Source organism: Neopelma chrysocephalum, unplaced genomic scaffold, assembly GCF_003984885.1.
Source record: "Neopelma chrysocephalum unplaced genomic scaffold, ASM398488v2 Primary Assembly neopelma1_96778, whole genome shotgun sequence".
Classification (NCBI taxonomy): Eukaryota; Metazoa; Chordata; class Aves; order Passeriformes; family Pipridae; genus Neopelma; species Neopelma chrysocephalum.
Window position 1 is genome coordinate 1,319,081 of NW_020925422.1, and position 20,790 is coordinate 1,339,870.

General features: G+C 41.7%; 1 protein-coding gene across 8 annotated transcripts in view; it reads left to right on the forward strand.

Annotated features, from left to right (window-relative positions):
• The window catches only part of SEMA6A (semaphorin 6A), a 118,371-nt gene that overhangs the window by 70,278 nt on the left and 27,303 nt on the right, over positions 1-20,790 (forward strand). For 3 of the 8 annotated variants that reach the window (XM_027709394.1, XM_027709395.1, XM_027709399.1), the window contains 9 exons: positions 1,799-1,930; positions 5,234-5,389; positions 6,798-6,974; positions 7,694-7,834; positions 7,928-8,008; positions 9,908-9,966; positions 11,743-11,763; positions 11,896-11,946; positions 18,691-18,855. In XM_027709394.1, the coding sequence (XP_027565195.1) occupies positions 1,799-1,930; positions 5,234-5,389; positions 6,798-6,974; positions 7,694-7,834; positions 7,928-8,008; positions 9,908-9,966; positions 11,743-11,763; positions 11,896-11,946; positions 18,691-18,855 (983 nt within the window). Of the gene's footprint in view, positions 1-1,798; positions 1,931-5,233; positions 5,390-6,797; positions 6,975-7,693; positions 7,835-7,927; positions 8,009-9,907; positions 9,967-11,742; positions 11,764-11,895; positions 11,947-12,495; positions 12,766-13,154; positions 13,217-18,690; positions 18,856-20,790 lie in introns of those variants that run through there. The other 5 variants (XM_027709396.1, XM_027709397.1, XM_027709402.1 and 2 more) reach the window with 5 other exon arrangements.

The window sequence follows — 20,790 nt, forward strand, 5'->3', positions numbered from 1 at the left end:
TCAGGCACATGATGTGATTCTTGGGGTAGTCCAGTGCAGGGCCAGGAACTGGACTTCAGTGATCCTTGTGGGTCACTTCCAATTCAGGATATTCTATGATTCTGTGAAATCTCTAACGTGGATGTATCTCTTTCATTCCTCCTTCACTAAGGAAAAGCTGCAACAAATACCTTTGGTCTCTGGAACAAAATTTCCCCGTAGAGTGAACTGCAAGGGTTTCCTCAGTCTAGTCTGAGGTCACTCAGGGTAGAAGCTGGTGATGGATTGTAGTCCAGTGGCTCGGAGATGGCATGGCTGCGACCCACAGCACTCCATCCTTACCACTTCATTGTGCTACAGACCTGCAAACTGTCATCCTTAATAGTAAAAGATGTTGCAATCCTCTAACCACAGCAGTCCCTCCATCATGTATAGTTGTGTGTTGAGCACAATTTTCAGCACTTTTAGTTCTTTATAACACACCCCAAGATTTTAGGTTCATTGTTTTTTTCTTTACAACTGATTTCAGCAAAGTGCAAAATCTTATTGCTGGAGTAGATTTTGAGGTGTCTTAGGGAGAGGGCCTCTCTGTGGCCATATATACCCTGAACCATGTTTTACATCAACATATGTGTGACTGCCTCCATTTTAAACTCCTGTTGTGCAGTATCACATTAATATAGAGCTTCGAAGTTTCCTTCCCTATAAAAGCACAATCTGTGGATATCAAAGTAAGACTAGTACTGTCCCCCTACTTATTTTTCTTCAGTAATGCGCATTTTGAAATCTTTTAATATGCAAACTGTTATTTTTCTATCAATTTATATACCTTTATGAGTTTAGTTTTATTCTCTGTAACAGTATTATAGTTACCGTATTTTGTCTCTGGGTTTAATAAACTACTAGATAAAAGCAGGATTGAAAGCCTCAGCCAGCTGGGTTCATGCTGTTTACACAATAAAATCAGGTGGTGAAAGCCAGACACAAATAGAGTAGTTCATGTATAAAAAAAGGAAAGAAGAGTAGTTCATGTATAAAAAAAAGGAAAGGTGGATAAATTAATAATTCATGTTTCCAAGTGACTGACCATGGGAAACCTCTAAAACTTTCAGAAACTATGTAGGTAAGAATATAATTATGTTTAGACAATGCTGTCGTACAGTTGCATGCAAATATTCAAAAAGTTGATATTTGCAACATATGATCTAAAAACAACATTGGATTTGCTTCTGTAAGCTCTTTACATCTCATGGAGTACAGCAAATTCCTGAGCACAGTTAACTCCTTTCCATTGGGAAAACTTTGCGGAGGTCAGGCCGTGGGAGAATGGAGTAATTACACGTAAATGCCAGGTCAACGGCACATTGCAGCACACTTTCAGTTTGATTAGCACCAACTTCTGAACTGTCTACAGTATATTTTTTGAGGCATGACAGGGACTGTGAGAGTTAGTACTGAGAGATGTTATGACTTACAGGAATTTAGATTTCCAAATAATGAGCTTTGAATGAGACTGGCCATTACTCCTCATGCATTGCCAGTGGTAGCCAGAGTTTCCCACATTCTTTCCCTTCTTCAGGATCATTGCAACTACCTCTTTCTGTAGAGGCTTTGAAATAAATTCTGCTGGCAGGAGCTGTCTGCTGATTGGTATGTTTCAGGCTTTTCCATAGGGCTGGCTTTTCCTGTCAGTACTGGATTCAGAGTTCAGAAGTGAGTAGCCTGTGACACTAAGACTCCTACAGAGCATGTTTTTTGCTCAAAGTTTTATGCGTAACTGCGGAATGAGTAACAATTTTTGGGAAATGTTACTTTGCAGCATCCCTGGCTCTGCAGTCTGTGCCTATGACATGCTTGACATTGCCAATGTATTTACTGGGAGATTCAAAGAACAAAAGTCTCCAGACTCCACATGGACACCAGTTCCTGATGAACGAGTGCCCAAGCCCAGGTACGTTTCATGTATGATGATATTGTTCTGTTCCTTTATGCATGTTTTTTGGTAATTTGAAGAGCCTGGTAAGGTGCAGATACAATTATACATGCTGCAACAGTAAAATAGAAGTTCAGTTGAATTTGGATCTGAAGTATATAAGTGAGAATTTTTCCACTTTGTGTAACAAAAATCAGGCCAGCATCAGATTCACTTGGTCAGAATAATCACTTAAGAGTGGTGTGAATTACACACCTGTTGCAAATTGGTTCGGTAATGGATATATCTTATTGCAAAGCCTGCACCAGTTCTGTAGTTTGTTGTTCTATGATTAACGTGCAATTTAAGTGCCACAGTGGATGCATTATGGAAAGAAAAAAAGAGAATTCCGCCAAACTGGAGATTCAGTTTGCCTCATTCCTCCTATGAGTTGTTTTCCCTATTTCCACTTCCTTCATGTTTCCGTGCATCTCCTCTATTACACTCTCTTTGTACTTCCTGAAAGTACCCATTTCATACAAATGCTGTTGACAGACAGTTGTTAACTCCTTTGCACCAGTCTCATTTTGCTCTGAGGTATTGATATGCATGTAGATAAATAAAATTCATTTATCTCAGTTAAGCTCTATCACTTAAATGCATGTTTTACATTGCTTGTGATACCTTAATTAACTTAAAAAGAAAAACATATCTGGAGTACTCTGTGCAGTGTTTAGTACCACAATATAAAAAGGATCTAAACCTATTAGAGACATCCAAAGGAGGGCAACAAGGATGGTGAAGGGCCTTGAGGGGAAGCCATACAGGGAGTGACTGAGGTCGCTTGGTTTGTTCAGCCTGGAAAAGAGGAGACTGAGTGGAGACCTCATTGCAGTTACAACTTCCTTGTACGGAGAAGAGGAAGGCACTCATCTCTTCTCTGTGGTGACCAGTGACAGAACCCAAGGGAAGGGCCTGAAGTTGTGTCAGGGGAGGCTTAGGTTGGAGATCAGGGAAAGGTTCTTCACCCAGAGGGTGGTTGGGCAGTGGAACAGGCTTCCCAGAGAAGTGGTCACAGCACCAAGCCTGAGAGAGTTCGAGAAGTGTTTGGACAACACTCTCAGGCACATGATGTGATTCTTGGGGTAGTCCAGTGCAGGGCCAGGATCTGGACTTCAGTGATCCTTGTGGATCACTTCCAGTTCAGGATACTCTGTGATTCTATGATTTTACAAAGCTTTATGGTGGCAACTGAACTTCTACCTAATCTGAATTTGGTCCACCGTGTTTTGGAATTGCCAAGTGTAGCATTCCTGTGCTGTCTTTATTCTGAAGTTGTCTCTCAAGAGAAGAACTTGAAGGTGACTGGGAAATCTGACAAATTCTGTGTTTGTTTTCAGTCTGAAACTTAGTAAGGCACCTTCTAGCACTGTTGCTGGATTTTTTTCTGCATTCTTCAGTGTTTCAACAAGTTGTTGACATGATAGGCTGCCATGGGACTGCAAGGCTGCCTGACAGCTCCGAGGTCATTTGTTTAGAACTTACTCAGATAGTGAATATTGTCAGGGAAGAGGGAAAGGAGAAGGACAAATCTCTTTCAGTGGGAAGGAATATAAGAAAGTTGCATTATGAGTTTGGGATGAGCCAATAGCAGGCTAACAGTTATGATGAAGACGGGATAATACTTCTCTTTTTAAGCCTGAAGGAGATAATGTGAGGTGAATTTTGAACACTGTTTCATGTAACATTTGGCCATCAATCTGCTTAATAGAAATAATCACTACTTCTAGCTCATGTTGAAGTACATGAGAGGCACCTTTGAAATAAGGCCATTTTTAATATCTCAAAATGGTGCAGAAGCAATTCTGCCCCTATTGATCCCAACATTTCTCAGAAACCTACTGGAGCCTTTCAGGGGCCTTGCTTCCCTTTTTGGCCAAACAGCAGGGTTTACTTGGCATTATGTTTACTGGATTAAACCAGTTTTGAGATTAAAACAGGATTAATCCAATCATGCAATTAGGATTTAGGAGTAAATAGGCCTCCAGCTTAGATATAAAGAAAACCTAAGCACCATGGTGCCAGAAGATGTAGGCTACTCCCTCGAGTTCTCTGGGAATGTTGCCTCATGAGTCAGAGCCCTTGCAGGGACCTAGGAAACTAGTGATGCCCTTGGTTTCTCCTTCTCTGCCTCTTTTGCTAGTTCTACATGCAGTTACAAGACAACCAAAATATTTTGGATATGAAGAGGCAAGAGGACACAGTGTCTGCATGTAGTTTTCATTCCTCAGCTCATATGGGACCAGAGTTGTCGGTGCAGCTGGTTCCCTCCAGTCCTATGCTACCTTCCTACATAAGATTTATTTACCTAATGTTTGAATATTTATCTGAATTTGACCAACACATATGATAGGACCAGTGCTGTATTTGGTCAGGTTGACATTACTCCATTGATGTCAGTGACTATCCACATAAAAGTAGATGAAAATTGGACGCTGCTATGTGTTTATGAGTGAATGGTCCATCTTTCATCTTCCCATCTCACAGTGGCTCAAGGATTTGAAGAGTCATAGTGCTCTAGAAAATTACATCAAATGCACCTTTTGTTAGAGAAAATGGCCCACAAAATACAAACAACAGGTAAAGCATTTTTCTGCTTCCTTTGTAGAGATGGCTTGTCCAGGCACGAAATTTAAGCTACCGCTTAGGATCAGGGTAGATTTTAGAAATAAGGTGAGCCATTTTGCATTTAAAATGCAAAGAATGATGGATAACATTTCAGTGAAAGTCCTCAAAGTGCTACCATTCTTAAATCATCTCATCCAAATTAAGTGAAAGGTAAAACCAATGTTTACGTGGATGCTATCTGCGTTGTCTTCTCCGGTACTCTGCTTTCTACCAGACAGGACTGGAAGTGGCATTCTTTCACACCTTGTTGAAAAAATCAACTTCCCTCTGTATTATAAGGACTGCTTTTATTCCACAAAAGAGCAGTCAACTAGGCAAGTTACAAATAGGAAAGTACTTGTTCCAGTGGGCAGAATCAAGCCAAGTGCATGCATGCAGTGATTAGGTTCCATGTGAGCAGATAAACTACAAACTCTCTGTGTAACACTCCTGATGAAGAAATGCCTTTGTGCTTTTAGGTGGCGTGAGGTTCTTTTGAATGGAGGATAGAGCAAGATTTTAGGCTTCCTTTGAGGGGCTGAACAAGTCCCTTCTCAATCCTCCATTTAAACTTTTGTAAAGCACATCAGATTTCAATGAGGGCCTCATAAAAAAAAGGAGGTTTGCTCTTGATGTCAAATAAATTTTCTGGTTTTACTGCCTTGTTTTATGTAGGCCTGGTTGCTGTGCTGGCTCTACATCATTAGAAAAATATGTAACATCTAATGAGTTCCCAGATGATACTCTGAACTTCATCAAAACACATCCACTGATGGATGAGGCTGTACCTTCCATTGTTAATCGACCCTGGTTCCTGAGAACAATGGTCAGGTATGTACCACTAAGTGAACTCTTGTCCTCATTGTAGCTGTCAGGTTGTGCTAATAGCTTTGTTCCAAGTACTCTCCAACTCTGTAAATGTCCTTGGTGTGCTGGGCATGAATCCAGCAAGGAGTGGTGGCAGAGCTGAGCAGATGCTGCAGAACTCCCTGAGCAGCTTTCAAGATAGGAAAAACCCTCAGTCCTTTCCAACCACGCTATGCTGAAACCGGATCTTAGAGGAAATGCTGTGCAGGGAAGGTTGACCCACCTACCAGGTTATATGTCAGTGTTTGAGAATGGCTCTGTAGAAAAATTTGGGCAAGGATCAGCAGACAACTCAGGAATATGTATACAGGATACAAACGTGTCTGCCAGGATATGTTCACATACATATATAGATGTATGTCAGGTTATGTACTGGTATGCTTTAATGTTTGCAAAAGTATATAGGCATAAGTAATCACATAGTCTGTATCCTTTCTATGGCAACAAAAGACAAATAATAACAGATTTCAACAAAGGCTCATACATCAGCAAGTGGTAAATACACCATCACTTTCCTATCAAAATATATTCTCACTCTTTACTGTGGTCACTATACTACTTATCTACCTTCCAGCTGTGAGCAGAATCATATGACTAACTTTTGCCATATTTTCCTCTCTCCCTCTGAACAAGGGTGGAGTTATGTGCTGGGCAGTGTTTAGCTCTGAAGAATCTGACTTAGTTTTAGTATGTGTCTTATGTCAGGTTTTTATGTCAGGTTTTATGCCTCCAACCAAAGATGAGAGCAGCAAACTCTGCAGAGTGCTTCCCCTTGATAGCCAGTACCAGCTAACTGCTACCAAATTACTAGTATATTCATTTTCAATAAATTGAGTCATCCCAAGATTCGATGTCACCCCAGTACTGAATTCGCTCGGTGGGGGTTGTATTTTTAGTGAGGTAAAATGGTGGTTAGTATTTTAACATTGTACTGGCACAGCTTTTCCTGACCAAAAAAATGTTGAATCCACCTCAGTTATCATTATTGCTGCTTTTAATGTGACAGAGCGTGAAATTTTGAAGAAGTTCACCGTGCTGACTCTTCTTTCCCTACCTGAAGAAATCACCAGGCTTTTCCTTTTGATCAGAACAATAATTCCTAAATGCTCTCAGACTCTTAACATCCCTTCAGCTTTCTGCGGACAATTCTGCTTGCTGTTGGTCATATGGATATGCAAACACATGAAAATTCCCCAACATCTGGGGAGCCAAACTGGTACAGTCTGTTTTGACTTATAGGCAAGTAGGAAAAGTGCTTCAATATGTTATATAGTTGCTAGAAAGCTGCAATGCAGTTATCTGAAGTGGCAAAAGTGATTAAAAAATTAGAATCTAACCTCAAATGATGCAAAATGCTGTATTTTTATTTTAGATACCGACTGACCAGAATTGCTGTGGACTCTGCTGCTGGGCCTTATCAGAACTACACTGTTGTTTTCTTGGGGTCAGAGAAGGGAATCATCCTGAAGTTCTTGGCACGGACAGGAAACACTGGTTTCCTAAATGACAGCCTTTTCCTGGAGGAGATCAATGTTTACAATCCTGACAAGTGTGTATCTGATTCTTTGTAGTCATGTATGGGTGACTTTGAACTTCTGATTTCCCAGAGAGTAGTTTGTCCCACAGAAAGGGAAGTGATTAGAGAAGCCAAGTATTTTCAGTAATTTTAAATTGTTTGGGGAGGGGATGTCTGCTTATCAGTCTCTACATTGCAATAAGATTTTTTATTTAGTATGTGTAGAAAATAGCCCATCCTATGGAGCAGCTGATGGATAATTAAAAGTGAAGTTCTGCAAAGGAAGATTAATTTTCTAATCCCATAAAAAAACCCCTGATTTCTCTCCAAATAATTCAACAACCAGGAAGCTGCTCTCAAAGGGAAGCTTTCCACATATCAGTCTTCCTGAAATATTCCTAAGGGGGCTTTGAAGTGGGCCATAATCATGCAGAAATTTCAGCTACTTTGAGTACTGGAGAAGAATAAACACAAAAAATGAAGGGCCCTCAGAAGCTTGTCTGGTGTGCTGTCTCTCTCCAATTCTTATTCCCCTGTCCCATGCATTTTTAATACTTGCTTATGTGTCTATCAGTATTTTTAGTGGCTATTGTAAGGTTTTTTTCCTCGGCTTGTTCAATTCTACCTGTCTTAGGGAGTTTTTGGGGGGAGTTTTTTGTGGGTTTTTTTTTCAGCTTGAAGAATCACTAAGGTTTCCTCTGGTTTCCCAGGAGAACCTATCTGTAACCTTATCTCACTTTTTTCCTAATCAGGTGCAGCTATGATGGTATGGAGGACAAGCGAATCGTGGGCATGCAGCTTGACAAGCCCAGCAGTGCCCTGTACATCGCCTTTTCCACCTGTGTCATCAAGGTTCCCTTGGGACGTTGTGAGCGTCACGGCAAATGCAAAAAGTAGGTGTTTTCTGGTGGTGTCGGAAGCCTGAGCAGTAGGCATTGGAAGTCGGAAGCGCTCATGAATGCCACCTTGTGCTCTTCTTTCTCAAGGGCCTGCATAGCGTCCAGAGACCCGTACTGTGGATGGGTGAAGGAGAGTGGGGTGTGCACACAGCTGGTCCTTGGCTCCAAGTGAGTAAGAGCTCTGGCTGGATGGGATGCAAAGCTCTGGCAGTGGCGCCAGGCAGTCTTGGGCACAGCTATTTGAAACATGGGGCTCTTAGGGAAGGAAAAATGTGGGAAGTGTTTGTTTCTACCTTATTTGCATTCACTTCTGAAATGTCTCACAAATTTTTTTGATGTGAAGTGTCAGCTGATTGGTAACTGCTGAAAGAGGAGGAAGAAGAAAATGAAAGAGCTGTACTAAGGTCTGCGTGTTACTGAAAGGAACGAACTGGATGGATATGTCTGGACCAGCCTACACTGGAGCCATCACAGCTGATTAAAGAGGCAATAGAATCCAAATTAAATTACTGAAGCAATTTGTCCACTGAAAACAAAACCAGTCTTTCTAATTTACTGTGCATTACTATGAGGAATCACAGAGCACAGTAAGGGCTTAAAGCAGATTTAGAGAAGTGCTGGGTCTCCCCTTGCTTAACAGTAAAATTTCATTATTTTATAATAATGAAAGTCTGTGAAGGCTATGGGGAGCAGACCCACTTCAGAGCTCACATTTCTTGGCCACTTCTGACACACCTCATGATTGCCCACTCTGAGGTATACAGCTATACTTCCTCAAGGTAGTAGTGGAAGTGTAGCGCAGACATCGCAAGTGTAGCCTTGACAGCCCCACAGCTGGCCCCACTCAACCCTGCTTCTGTACAGGTCTTCAATATGTAATGGACAAGTTACAATCCCTGTTCTTCTGTCTTGTTCTTAACTTGCTGTTTCAATTAAAATTATTTTGTCCACTGGGGAAGTTATAGCTGTATGTGTCTGTATATGCTTACTACAAAAGTGAGGGCTGTTCCTGACTGGACATTTGGTAGAATAATATTAAAATGCACCTGTGCCTGTATCAGTTTTTTTCAGCATTCCAAAAGTGTTTGAGTCCTTTTGAACTTCCATGGCAAGCTCTATGGAACTTCCGTACCTTACGGAATGCAGCTTCCACATTCATCAGTAGATCCATCGAGACACAGGCAGTGCAGCTTGCAATGGTGAAGTCCAGAAGTGAGCAAGGCACCTCATGTTCTGTCCAGTGATTAGAATGGGGGTCCAGATCAGCCGTGGAGATGTCTGGTGAACTTCTAAGCTAGCCACCAGGAGGCAGAGATGTGAGCTGCCCTCCTGGAGCAGGTGGTGGTTGACCAGGAGTTGAGAATGAGTTTTCTGCAAGGGTAATTATACCTCAAGGGCAGGATCGTAACTAATGTAGACAAGGGCTTGTGTTGGAAGTATTTCAAGGTTCTTGTTGTTCGCCTTTGACCTTACAGGAAGTTGGAAGAACAGCTTGAATAGTTATCCAAAATCACAGGCAGAGGTTGGGAGCGTAAGCTGAGGATGTCAGAAAAGCCTGTGAGTGTTTTTCAGTAGAGCACCTTGAGTTGAAGGGAATACATTCTGTGGGCTGGATATGCCTTGCAGCCTCATCCGTCATAGTACTTAAATGATTGGAATGTGGATTGTCTTCCCCCAGCACAGTACCTGCCCAGTTGGTTAGCTTCCTTCTCACACCAAAGTATCAGTGCACCTGGTCTACTATGTGAACAAGTTAAGGTTGGATTATAGTTGCTCCCAATAATATCACATATTTAACAGTTTAAAAAACACAAATCTCTTTTCCTCCCTTGGTAGTGAGGCATGCGGTGAATTTTTAGAAGTAATAATATAAAGACAAAGCATCATCAGAAGCCAAGAAATCATTAAGCAATGATGAATAACTCAAATGTCTGTATTAAAATTTTTCAGTCTTTGTGTGGAATTTCCAAAGAAATGGCCAGTTTCAGTTGCACATTTGATAATTTTTTTCTGGTTATGCCTGTGACTGTTGTTATTCATACTGTTTTGTTTCTTTGTATTATTCAGACTGGCGTTTGAACAGGACATAGAACATGGCAATACAGATGGCCTGGGTGACTGCCAAAGTAAGCAAAGCTTTTACCCTCTCTTTACCATGTGTCACAGTATCCTTCTGAATGCCTCAGAAAGATGCCTCAGAATGCCATTACCTGTCAGGCATTCTTTTGTAGCAGTGTAAGCCCCAACAGGGACAGCAACTGCAGCTAACGATGCAGGTTCAGAAGAGGAACTGTTGTTTAAATGTGTTTGAGGAAAATAGCCCTGTTTGTGTGATTTATACAAACATCAGACTTCAAAGCAGTTACATAGTGAGAAAAGGTCAGCTCTAGAGGATATTGATTGCAGCAATGACATAATGAATTGGTATTCACTGTCCTTATTAGCCATGGTGGTTGGATTGTTTATGTACAGAAGTGGCTTGGTTTCTTGGTGTAGTCTGTGACGTGGACTACATTCCCATGCAGCACAGGGAGACAGTGAAATATATCTTCAGTTTTGGATCTGGATCAAGAAGTGACAACTGCTTAGTTTGTGAAGCTTAGAGGATTTTATACACCGTCTGGACAACTTAGTGGTATTAAGGGTTATGTACCACTGACTCTGCCTAAGACATTTTAATGGTAAACCTTAGGTACTGACAGCATGAGTTGAAAGCTTAAACACAGTCTTTAAACATTTACAGTTTTGCACTGAAATGCATAAAAGTGCATAGCTTGCACTACATGCAGAGGAACCTTACATGCTGATTTCTGAGCCTTCAGGAATACCAACGTCTGTGTTCAGGACAGCTCTTGTTCCAAATGTTCTCTCCAAAGTTGGTTTAATTCTGAGCCCCAAATATTATTTATAAACCTCATGAAATCAAGACACATTCTTTTCAGTGCAATTTGCACTGATGCCTGTAGATGCAATAAAACTGATGAAGCTGAGGAATTAATGTACAGTTAGAGAGTCATTACTGCTGGAATACAGAGCAAAATAACGGAGGGCTGGAGTGTGCCATGGGATACAGTGTGGGCCAGCTGCTTTGTAGAAAGCCAGAGCTTTCTCATGCCTTGTGCATCCTTATTCAAGAGCCATTAATTACTGTGATCACTGTGCTTGAAGGAGTACAAGGATTTCAGCCTCTGCCCTAAGACAGGGTAGTGTAGGCTGTCTCAAAAGATTTTTGAAGGAGGTGTACACATACTCTGCCCTCTCTTCCCTGTAAAATGAGTTAGAACCAAAATCAGGTCAGTTCCCAGCTGGTCCATCTTTGCCCTTTTCAACCAGTTCTGCTCTCCTTGGGCAAATAGGTTAGGCAGGAGTGAAGTGTACCTGATATCTGTTACATATAAAAGAAAGGGTAGGAAATTATTCAGGAACACCACATTGTGCTCTTGGAGAGATATCTGCTTCTGTGCAGAAAGCAACAAAGCCCATGCCCTGCTTAAATCCCTCTTTAGCCCTGAATGATGCGTTGAACCTTGACACTGCACAGGGGTAGATTTCATTCCCTGCTAAGCCAGCTGATCTTATTACTTCATGTGGTCATGGGTCATCTGAGTTTTCTCCTTATTGCTGGCTGCATCCCTTGCAATGCCTTGCATTAGATTAGGACTTGTAAGGAAAGGACACTGGCCTTCCAACTTGCTACTCCTTGTACAGAGCTGGTCATGAACATTTTCAAAGCCCAACATTGTTTTTGGGTATGTCTGAATATTAGTGTTACCTGGGTCCTTAGTGTACTAACCACATACTTATAAATGTCAGCTGAAACATAAATGGTTGCTAGCAGCAAACTATTTAAAAGAAAAAACAAGTGAGAAATAATGATTTTTCCCCTGTTATTTGTCTTTCAGATTCCTTCGTAGCCCTGAATGGTAAGGAAGTTCTTAGTTTCTTTATTTACTGACAGCAAATACATTTTGGAGGAATCACTTTTTACTAAACTTTTAAGTATTTTCATACTTTTGTTGTATTAAATGTTTCTTCCCAATTTATTTTGTTCATAGACATTTCAACTGCTTCACCTGATCATGAAATGTCTTACGACACACTGTATGGTCAGTTTATGAGTGTTTTTAAAAATTCTCCCCAGATCCTCATGTTAGTTAGTAGTTCCTGTACTCAAATAGCTGTTACCCTTCCTTACTTGTTTTATCTTGGTTTTTAGGGCCCGATTCACTAATCACAATTAGGATTAAGTCATACCTCTTGATTTTCAATCCCTCTTTTCTTGTCCTCCCTCAAAACTGTCTCCACTGAACTAAAATCAAATAAGGCCTATTTTAATGGCATGCCAGCAGACATGATTAAGACTATGCTTCATCTGAACACTCAAAGGAACACTTGGGTACAGTGATGCATCTTACCTGTTCACCAGGAAAAACAATATAGCAGCTCGCATCCCACTCATGAGCCGTCCAGGCTGGTGTCATTACTGCTGCAGCAGCCAGTCAGAGATACCTTAGGGAAAGGAGGGGAACTACCCTTGGGTAGGAAGATCTCTCATAAGGAAAACTAGCCATGTGAGTTGAGACTGGATTATGCCTCAATTCCTGAAGGTTCTTGTTGCTTCTAGGGTGAGTCATTTATGTTGTCCATTCTTGCAGTATCTTATTGCCTGAATGGGGCCCAGTCTGTAAAAAAGAATAAAAGACATTCATATAGCAAATTAAATTACCTGAGCTGAATAGGATCATTTCTGCAAGCCTACAGTACCAGTTTCCCATGAGGCAGCTGTTAAACTGTGCTCACAGTACTTTCCATCACTTTGTTCTGCATATTTGGAAGTGGATTATGCAGGAGTGAAGAATAAATATCTTCATGAGCAATCATTGCAGAATAAATAATCACTTTACATTCAAACCTAGACATACATTGCAATAGTTTTTCTTTATAGACATTCTGAACAAAGATAAGTACTCACAAGCTGAGGATATGTGGTATTGCTCCCAGTGAAATCAGTGGGAAATTTCCATGTGGGGTGGGAGCTTCCTTGTGGTGTTACTTTCAGGATGTACAAGACTAGCAGTTCAGCAAGGCTAGGTCAAATTCACCATATATTTGGCTGAATGTAGCAAGAGATAGGTTAATGTGAAGTTGAGATGAACTTTTAATTGATCCTTTCATCTCATGCCTGCAGAATATGTAGGTGTAAAACAGAAGCAATGACAGCTCAGTACAGCAGAATATAAATAACTGGAGGCACAGTAGTGCTGTTCAACATTTGTAAAACTAAAATCAGATTCCCTTTGTTATTTATTACCAGGAAATGAAAAATGTGCAGGTGAAACATGTTTGAAAATATGATAATGAAAACCAGTGAAGGGAATGTACTAAATCAAAGGCAAGTTAAGACTTTGTAATATATGGAAGACTCACAGTTTCATCTGCATATTCAGTTTGTACTTTCTTTCATTATAGAATTGCTGTATTTCCAATGCACAGAGCAACAATTGAAGAAGAGTAATAACAAAATCCATACTGCTGAATGTAAAGATAAGAAAATGGTTTTGGACATAGTGCTGATGTGCCAGAAATGTTCTAGATTTCCTGTTTCTAAGTGAATTCATAGGCTACAACGTTATAGCTGTGAGACTGTGGTTCTGGATCCTGCCAACTACAGTATTAGCAGGAACTTCGGTAAAAACTGATATGACTAAAAAAGCAGAAGAGTGTTTCAAGTGAGCAGCAGAGTGAAAAAAGCTGGAATCCAAGAGAGTATGGTTAAAAAAAAGGGAGTCCATTTTATTGTCAAACCCAAAACCAGACTCCGTAAATGAACCAAGCTTTTAAAGCAGAACCCTACAGACAGATGCACTGGAGAAATGCTGACCCAGCATTAACATGGATTCCCATTCATGCCCTGTCTTTCACAGGTTATTTCATTGACCCTTCTGAGGTACACCCTGATAACAAGGCCGCTAAGCAAGTCAGTTCCTCCTTTTATGAGTTTAGTTAAAGTATCCATTCTGACATTATTGCAGTCAGTCTTTCTTTTCATCTATCATGACAAAATATGAAAGAAAATGCACTAGTCACCTCTATTGATCTTCCACATCAGAAGTGCAAAAATCCTAGGATGAGGTGGTAAACCAGTCTTAGTAAACACACTCATGTTTGCTAACTGTAGTAACTGATCTGAGTAATTTTTTTTTCTTGAGAAAATGAAAATTTTATGAATGGTCTATTTTAATGTTACTGAGTACAGTTTAATGCATAAGTAAATGGCATGTTGTAATAGGTTAAGCCTCAGAACATTGGGATAAACCAGAATACCAACCAAGTGAATGCTCAGGGGTTTTTTTGATTCAGTGGGCCAAATATATCCAGAAGCATCTGAAACTAAGACAAAAGAAGTCTTAAGGCCTGATTCTCTTGATTTTCTCCCTCCTTCAACAGACTTACTGCCAATCTGTAGCAGTGTGAATGAAAGGAGAACCAAGCCCTTAATCTTTGTATTCTTGGGACCAGACTCCTCATGAGTTTGGCAAGTGGGCTTCTTTCTAGGGCAGTCTTACATGATCAATTGCTAACAAGTAAAGTGCAAAGTCCACACAGGTGACTACTCAAGTGACACCCAAGGAGAGGATAGCAGACTAAAGCTCTGGCTGCAGAAGGTCAGAGAGAAATTATGCAAGAGCCACATATTTAAACAAAGAGATTAGGCTAGATTCCTCTGCAAAATTCTGAGCAGGTTCAATTACCTTTGGAAACATCAATTCTTAGTGAATTGGGCCCTTATTTAACCCCCTAGCCATAGTCCTTTCTCCCTCTGTAGTATTGATTTAGCTTTTCCCTCTAATTGTCTAATTAGGTTGCTATAGCTGTTAATAGGATAGCGTGCAGACATCTTAACCTCTGAGATCCTAATGACTTGTGCATATTAGAGCAACTATCAAATACGTATTGAATCTGTCTTTGTTTTAAACCTGAAAAAATCTGCTTACGTTTTACAAGTGCACTTCAGAACAAGCTCTAGTTACAGAAGTGCAGCCTTTCTGAATCATTATCCATGCTTATAGACACTAAGTGCTTTTACTCTGCCTCTGTTACTTGATTACAGCACTCCAAATGAAAAGTTTTTGCAAATAATGGAAGCACCTAAACCAGATTTTTTAAAAGTGTGTCTGTTTGATTTTTACATGTTTGCTTTAAACAAAGACATTTGAAAAGCACTATGTGTGCAGTTATTCAGACTCTTTGCTTTAAAACAAAGGCAGAATTGGTTTTTCAGATGATTTTGTATTAACCATTATTAACACAAAGGTACTGGCCACATCTCAGATGTGCAAAGGTGTCTTTAAATTTCAGCAAAGACTATTTGCACAGTCAGAGTGGTAAAAATGGTGTAATGGGAAAAAAAGGCTCACTATGTGCTGCAAACTATACAACACATTGTAAAGGTTTAATAATGGCTGTGTGCGAGAGGGCCAGGACTGGGTTGCCTGCCACTTCAGTCTTTTCTGTTTATGAGAGAAACTTAAGTAGCTCACACATTTGTGGTGCCACCTTGCTCAGAACTGAAATTCACCCAGTGGGACTGGCTATTCAGACACAGGGCACTGTGATACTGCTTAGGGGAGCAGTATCACTGCCCAGTAGGAAGTGTTTGCAGAATACTGCTCTAACACAACTGGGACAGGCTAAGATTTAATCTGCTCCTGCCCTGCTTCCTCAAAGTCAAATGGAAGAAAGTTTATCTCAATTAGCTGTGGAAGCTTGCTTCTCAGTGTGTACTTGACTAACACATTAGTAACAGAGAGAATAGACTGATTTCTTTCTTTTGTATAAAACCCCTCTCCACCTAGTGACCATCTGGTACACATTAATATCTTCACAAAGCCTCAACTTTCCATTACAAGGAAGTTCTCTGTGTATTGGCAACATATGGTTCAGGAAATATTTTTTTTTCCCAGAAAATGTGTCCCTTAGGCATATACTTCCTCTAGATTACTGTATTGTATGTTTTTCTTTGACTCTACTTATAGCTTTTCCTTAGAATTCCCACTTTAAACACACTTAAAAGTGCAAGTGTCTGGACAGAGATATGGGTATGTAAATGCGTATCAAACACAGGCAAAACCATGATTGCTACTTGGCAAAATTTTCTTCTCTTTTACCTCCTTATCAAGCAATGACTAATTGCTTTCTTATGTTGAGTGCAGCACTATTTGTAGGCTGACCAAATACTGTACACATTATTGTGGCTGCTGAATGAGGTGTTAACTCGGAGTCTGGAACACCATGAATGCTGCAACTGTGGATTAGTCCTTAGGAAAAAGAAAACATAAAAATCCCATAATTTCCATTTTCTAGCCTATTCTCTGCCCTGTTATTTGTCTTATTTGTTGGGGATGAGCACAGGAATTGACAAGCATAAAATGATGTTGAGTGAACCCTTTCATGCTCCAGCATATTCTTACTTCAAGAGGCCGTGTGCTTTCAATCACTGGACCTCTACTTGTCCTTTTGGAAACAAGCAGACCTGCTGCAGGACTGCTGTGGAGCAGGCAGCACATTTGGATCAGAGTCCATCATTATCTAACTGTGTTACCAATGTTCCCAGCCATGCTGTGGCTTATGGAAACCTCTTAAAAGACAATAAGGTTTTGGCTTCTCCTTTCTATTTGAGTGACATTAAAAGCTCTGTCTTTACAAAATACAGCCTTTAATTTGCCATGTTAAAGAAAGATGGCTGGGAGAAACCACACTTTCTACCATGAGTAGGTAAAAAATAATCCAGTGCCTTTGTCAGTATAAGCCTTCAGACTGAAGTCCAAAGCTAAATTGTGTTACTGTGAATTTGACCAGCTTTCCTTTCTATGCATACAAGTTACAGGAGTTCATTGTGTCCATGTCCTGTGCTAAACACAGTCCAAACTGTTTCCACCTATAATCCTGTGCAGGAAATCAGGAGGGCTCCTTGAAAACATACAGAGGAGCGCAGACATTTTTTTCCTCATTAATATTCAGAAGGACTTCATAACAGCATCTTAATAGAAGTTGCAGTATTTTGCTAACTTCCTCAGTAGCTCAACACCATGAAGCTGGTGAAAGGGCTGGATAAAATGAAGCACATGGGTGCTTCAAAAAGCCTGAGGACATTGGTGGCCAACATTTAGATTTTGGTTGCTGGAGTGGAATTGAGGATCTCGGTTCATCATCTCTTTCTTCTCTTTTGAGAGTTGGGGCTGGATGGCTTTAGAAGGCATTTAAACAGCTTTTTTGAGATGCAGCTTCCAAAAGCTTTGTGCTTATCCAGTGACTGTTTAAAATAAACTATAGAAGCACAGGCTCTAACTGCCCAGCTCTAAGCCTTCTCTGGGAGGCTTTAAATTTCAGCTCCTTGTGTTGATCTGTATCTGCCCCTGTGAGTCTCAAATTATTCTTCCGAGCAGTGAAGCAAGATCAAGGGAAGGAGCAGGGAAAGGGTCCCTGCTAGGGCAGTCTGTAGCCTGGTGATTGGACTCTTCTCCAAGGGAGATTCATCTAAGGAAGGAAAATTAATTTGCTGGGCTGTTCAAAAGGAGCCAGGGGAAAGAAGGGCTGCTGTCATTCTATCTAGTGTTATCTGAAGAAAAAGCGCTATATGCCATTCTGTCTGTGAATAATCCAATTCTGTTAGTTTGTGTTTGAGCATGTCACAAACACCTCTTTTGATAGGCTGTCTCAGAAAAGTAGGCAAGGGGTAATACACTTACTCCACCTCAAATTAAGGAGGCCCAGAACTCCTTGGGTCCTGCTCAAAATAACTCGCTTTGGCGCATGTGCTGAAAGGAAACTTTCAGAGTGGTTTTGAGGTCAAAATGGTGTAGTGTGGATGGTGTTTGGTACTTCCTCCCCAAAGCAGATGAGCTGTCTTCCAGAGACAGTAGACTCCAAGCATCTCAAGTGTTTTGGGTGCTAATGTACATCTCTGCCTGAGCCAATCCACCTTTAAAAGTGTGCCATGTTTCCAGTGGGGCACGTTCTGTGAATGTGCTGTTGGTTGGGGTGTTTGATATGCAAAGAGTGAATCAGCCTTATTCAGGACAGCAGTAACAATGTCTAGAGCATTTGTAATGGATAAAAGGCACGTGAGACCTCAGTCCAGCTGCTGCTGGAGTCATGGGCAGATCCGCATAGTGAGACATTGTCTTAACCGTCACTCTGAGCAGAAACCATATTTAGTTTTGTGCTTATTTCAGAGCCATTTTGGACCATCAGCTCAGACGGGACCAATAGTGATGGTGCAAGCGGGTGCAAGCAGCTGGCCCTGGACATATCCCATCTGGAGTGGGATACCACAGTGTGAGCACACTGGTGCTTGGCTGTCCTTCATTCCCCTGGGGGCATGAGGCAGAGTGCCACTGACGTTGCTGTTTTGTAGTTCTGGCATTCCCATTCAGTTCTGGCCAACAGAAGTTCTTCTGTTTTAAATTCTTTTTAAAATTGCTTTTTAACTAAGCCAGTACCATGACAGTATGGGGTGACACTTCAGTTTCAGTCAGGCTGTGTACTGAATCCAGCCGAAGGATGCTTGACTTGAATAAGTGTGCTTACCCTCTTTCACACGTGTTTAACTCTATTGAGTTAAAGCAAAGAACTGCAAGCTCAGTGGCAGCACCTCTTAGCACCCTGATCTGAAAGGTTCAAACCCCCTCTTTCTTGGGGCTATGTTTTGAAGGACTTTTGCTCAGCCTAAGGCAAGATGCTCACCCATCATGGAAGCAAAGCAGTCCGTGCGTTCCTGAGCATGGGGAGGTAGAGTGGTAAGTGACTAATGAGACTTGTCTTCCTACCTGTATTTATAATGTAAACAGGACACTCCAGTTCCCTAGTCCCAAGCACCACCACTTCTGACTCTCGCGCTCGACAGGGTTATGATGCTAGGGGACGCTTACTGGATTGGAAGGATCCGCTTGGTTCATCTGAAAATACAGATCCATATGTGGCAGTTTCATCCCATAATCATCAAGACAAGAAGGGTAAGGCCTTGGAAATGATGTCCTGTGGTGAGGAGGGAGGGGGAGGAGGACTAAAGTGTAACTGCTTCCAGCTGGCTTGGAGTAACATGCAATGAAACTCCTGTGCTATAATTAAAAGCTTATCATAAAGCCTGAAACTAAACAGCCAATCTTAGACTCAGTCCTAGATAATTCACTGCCTGAGGAAACCACACAAAACAAACAGAAGTGCATGCCTTTATAGAGTGTCTTATGTATGAAAGGAAGGGAAATAGTGGGGATTTAGTCCTCTTTAAATTTGATCTGTTCTCTGAAAGAGCGAGATGCAGGCTTCCCATTGCTTTTAAGGGTGCACTTTTATGTTGCCTTTGTCTGAATTCCTAGCAGATCTCAGCTAATTTCACATTATTTCCTTCTCTCAACAATCATAGAACCATGAAATGTTTTGAGTTGGAAGAGACCCCAAAGATCATCTCATTCCAATCTCCCTGCCATGACCAGAGACACCTTCCGCTAGACCAGGTTGCTCCAAGCCCCATCCAGCCTGGCTTTGAACACTTTCAGGGATGGGACATCAACAACTTCTTTGGGCAACCTGTTCCAGTGCCTCACCACCCTCACAGTAAAGAATTTCTTCCATATATCTAATCTAAACCTGCTCTCTTTCAGTTTGATCACTTGTTTTATCACTACTTGCCCTTGTAAAAAGCTCTTTTGTAAGCCCTTTTAGGTACTGGAAGGCTGTGATAGGGTCTCCCCTGACCCTTCTCTTTCCCAACCTGAACAGCCTCAGCTCTCTCAGCTTGTCTTCATGGGAGAGGTGTTTCATCCTTCTAATCATCTTCGTGGCCCTCATCCAGACTCGTTCCAACAGGTGCTTCCCACAGGTCTTTCCTGTGCAGAGGGCCCCGGAGCTGGATGCAGCACTGCAGGTGGGGTCTCACCAGAGCAGTTTAGAGGGGCAGAATCACCTCCCTCAGCCTGCTGGCCACACTGCTTTTGATGCAGCCCAGGATGCAATTGGCTTTCTGGGCTGCAAGTGCACATTGCCAGCTCATGTCCAGCCTCTCATCCACCAGCACCCCCAGGTCCTTCTCAGCAGGGCTGCTCTCAATCCGTTCAGCCCCCAACCTGTATTCATACTGGGAGTTGCTCTGACTCCGGTGCAGCCCCTTGTGCTGGGCTTTGTTAAACTTCTTCAGGTTCTCATGGGGCCACTTCTCAAGCTTGTCCAGGTCCCTCTGGATGGCATCCCATCTTCAGGTGTGTCTGTTGCACCACTTAGCTTGGTGTCACCTGCAAACTTGCTGAGGGTGCACTCAATGCCACTATGTCATTGCTGAAGACATTGATTAGCAGTGGTCCCAGTACAGACCCCTGAGGGAACCACTTGTCACTGATCTCCATCCAAACACTGAGCCACTGACCACTATGCTCTGGATGCGACTGTCCCACCAATTCCTTGTCCTTTGAACTGTCCACCCATCAAATCCATCTCTCTCCAATTTAGAAAGAAGGATTTTGGAGGGTGTGTCAAAGGCCTTATGGAAGTCCAGATAAATTATGTCAGTAACCACTTCCTTGTCCATTGATGGAGTCTCTTCATTGTAGAAGGCTTGTCAGACAGCACTTTCCTTTGGTGAAGCTGTGAGCTGTGCTGGCTGTCTCAAATCACCTCCCTGTCCTCCATGTGCCTTAGCAGAGCTTCTAGGAGGATCTGCTCCGTGATCTTCCCAGGCACAGAGGTGAAGCTGACAGCTCAGTAGTTCCCAGGGTCCTCCTTTCTACTCTTTTTAAAGATGGGTACAAGTTTCCCTTTTGCCAGTCGCCCAGAACTTCACCTAACTGCCACGCTTTTCAAATGTCATGGAAGTGGCTTAGCAATTACATCAGGCAATTCCCTCAGGACTTCGGGATGCATCTCATCAGGTCCAGACTGTGTTCCTATACTCTTCC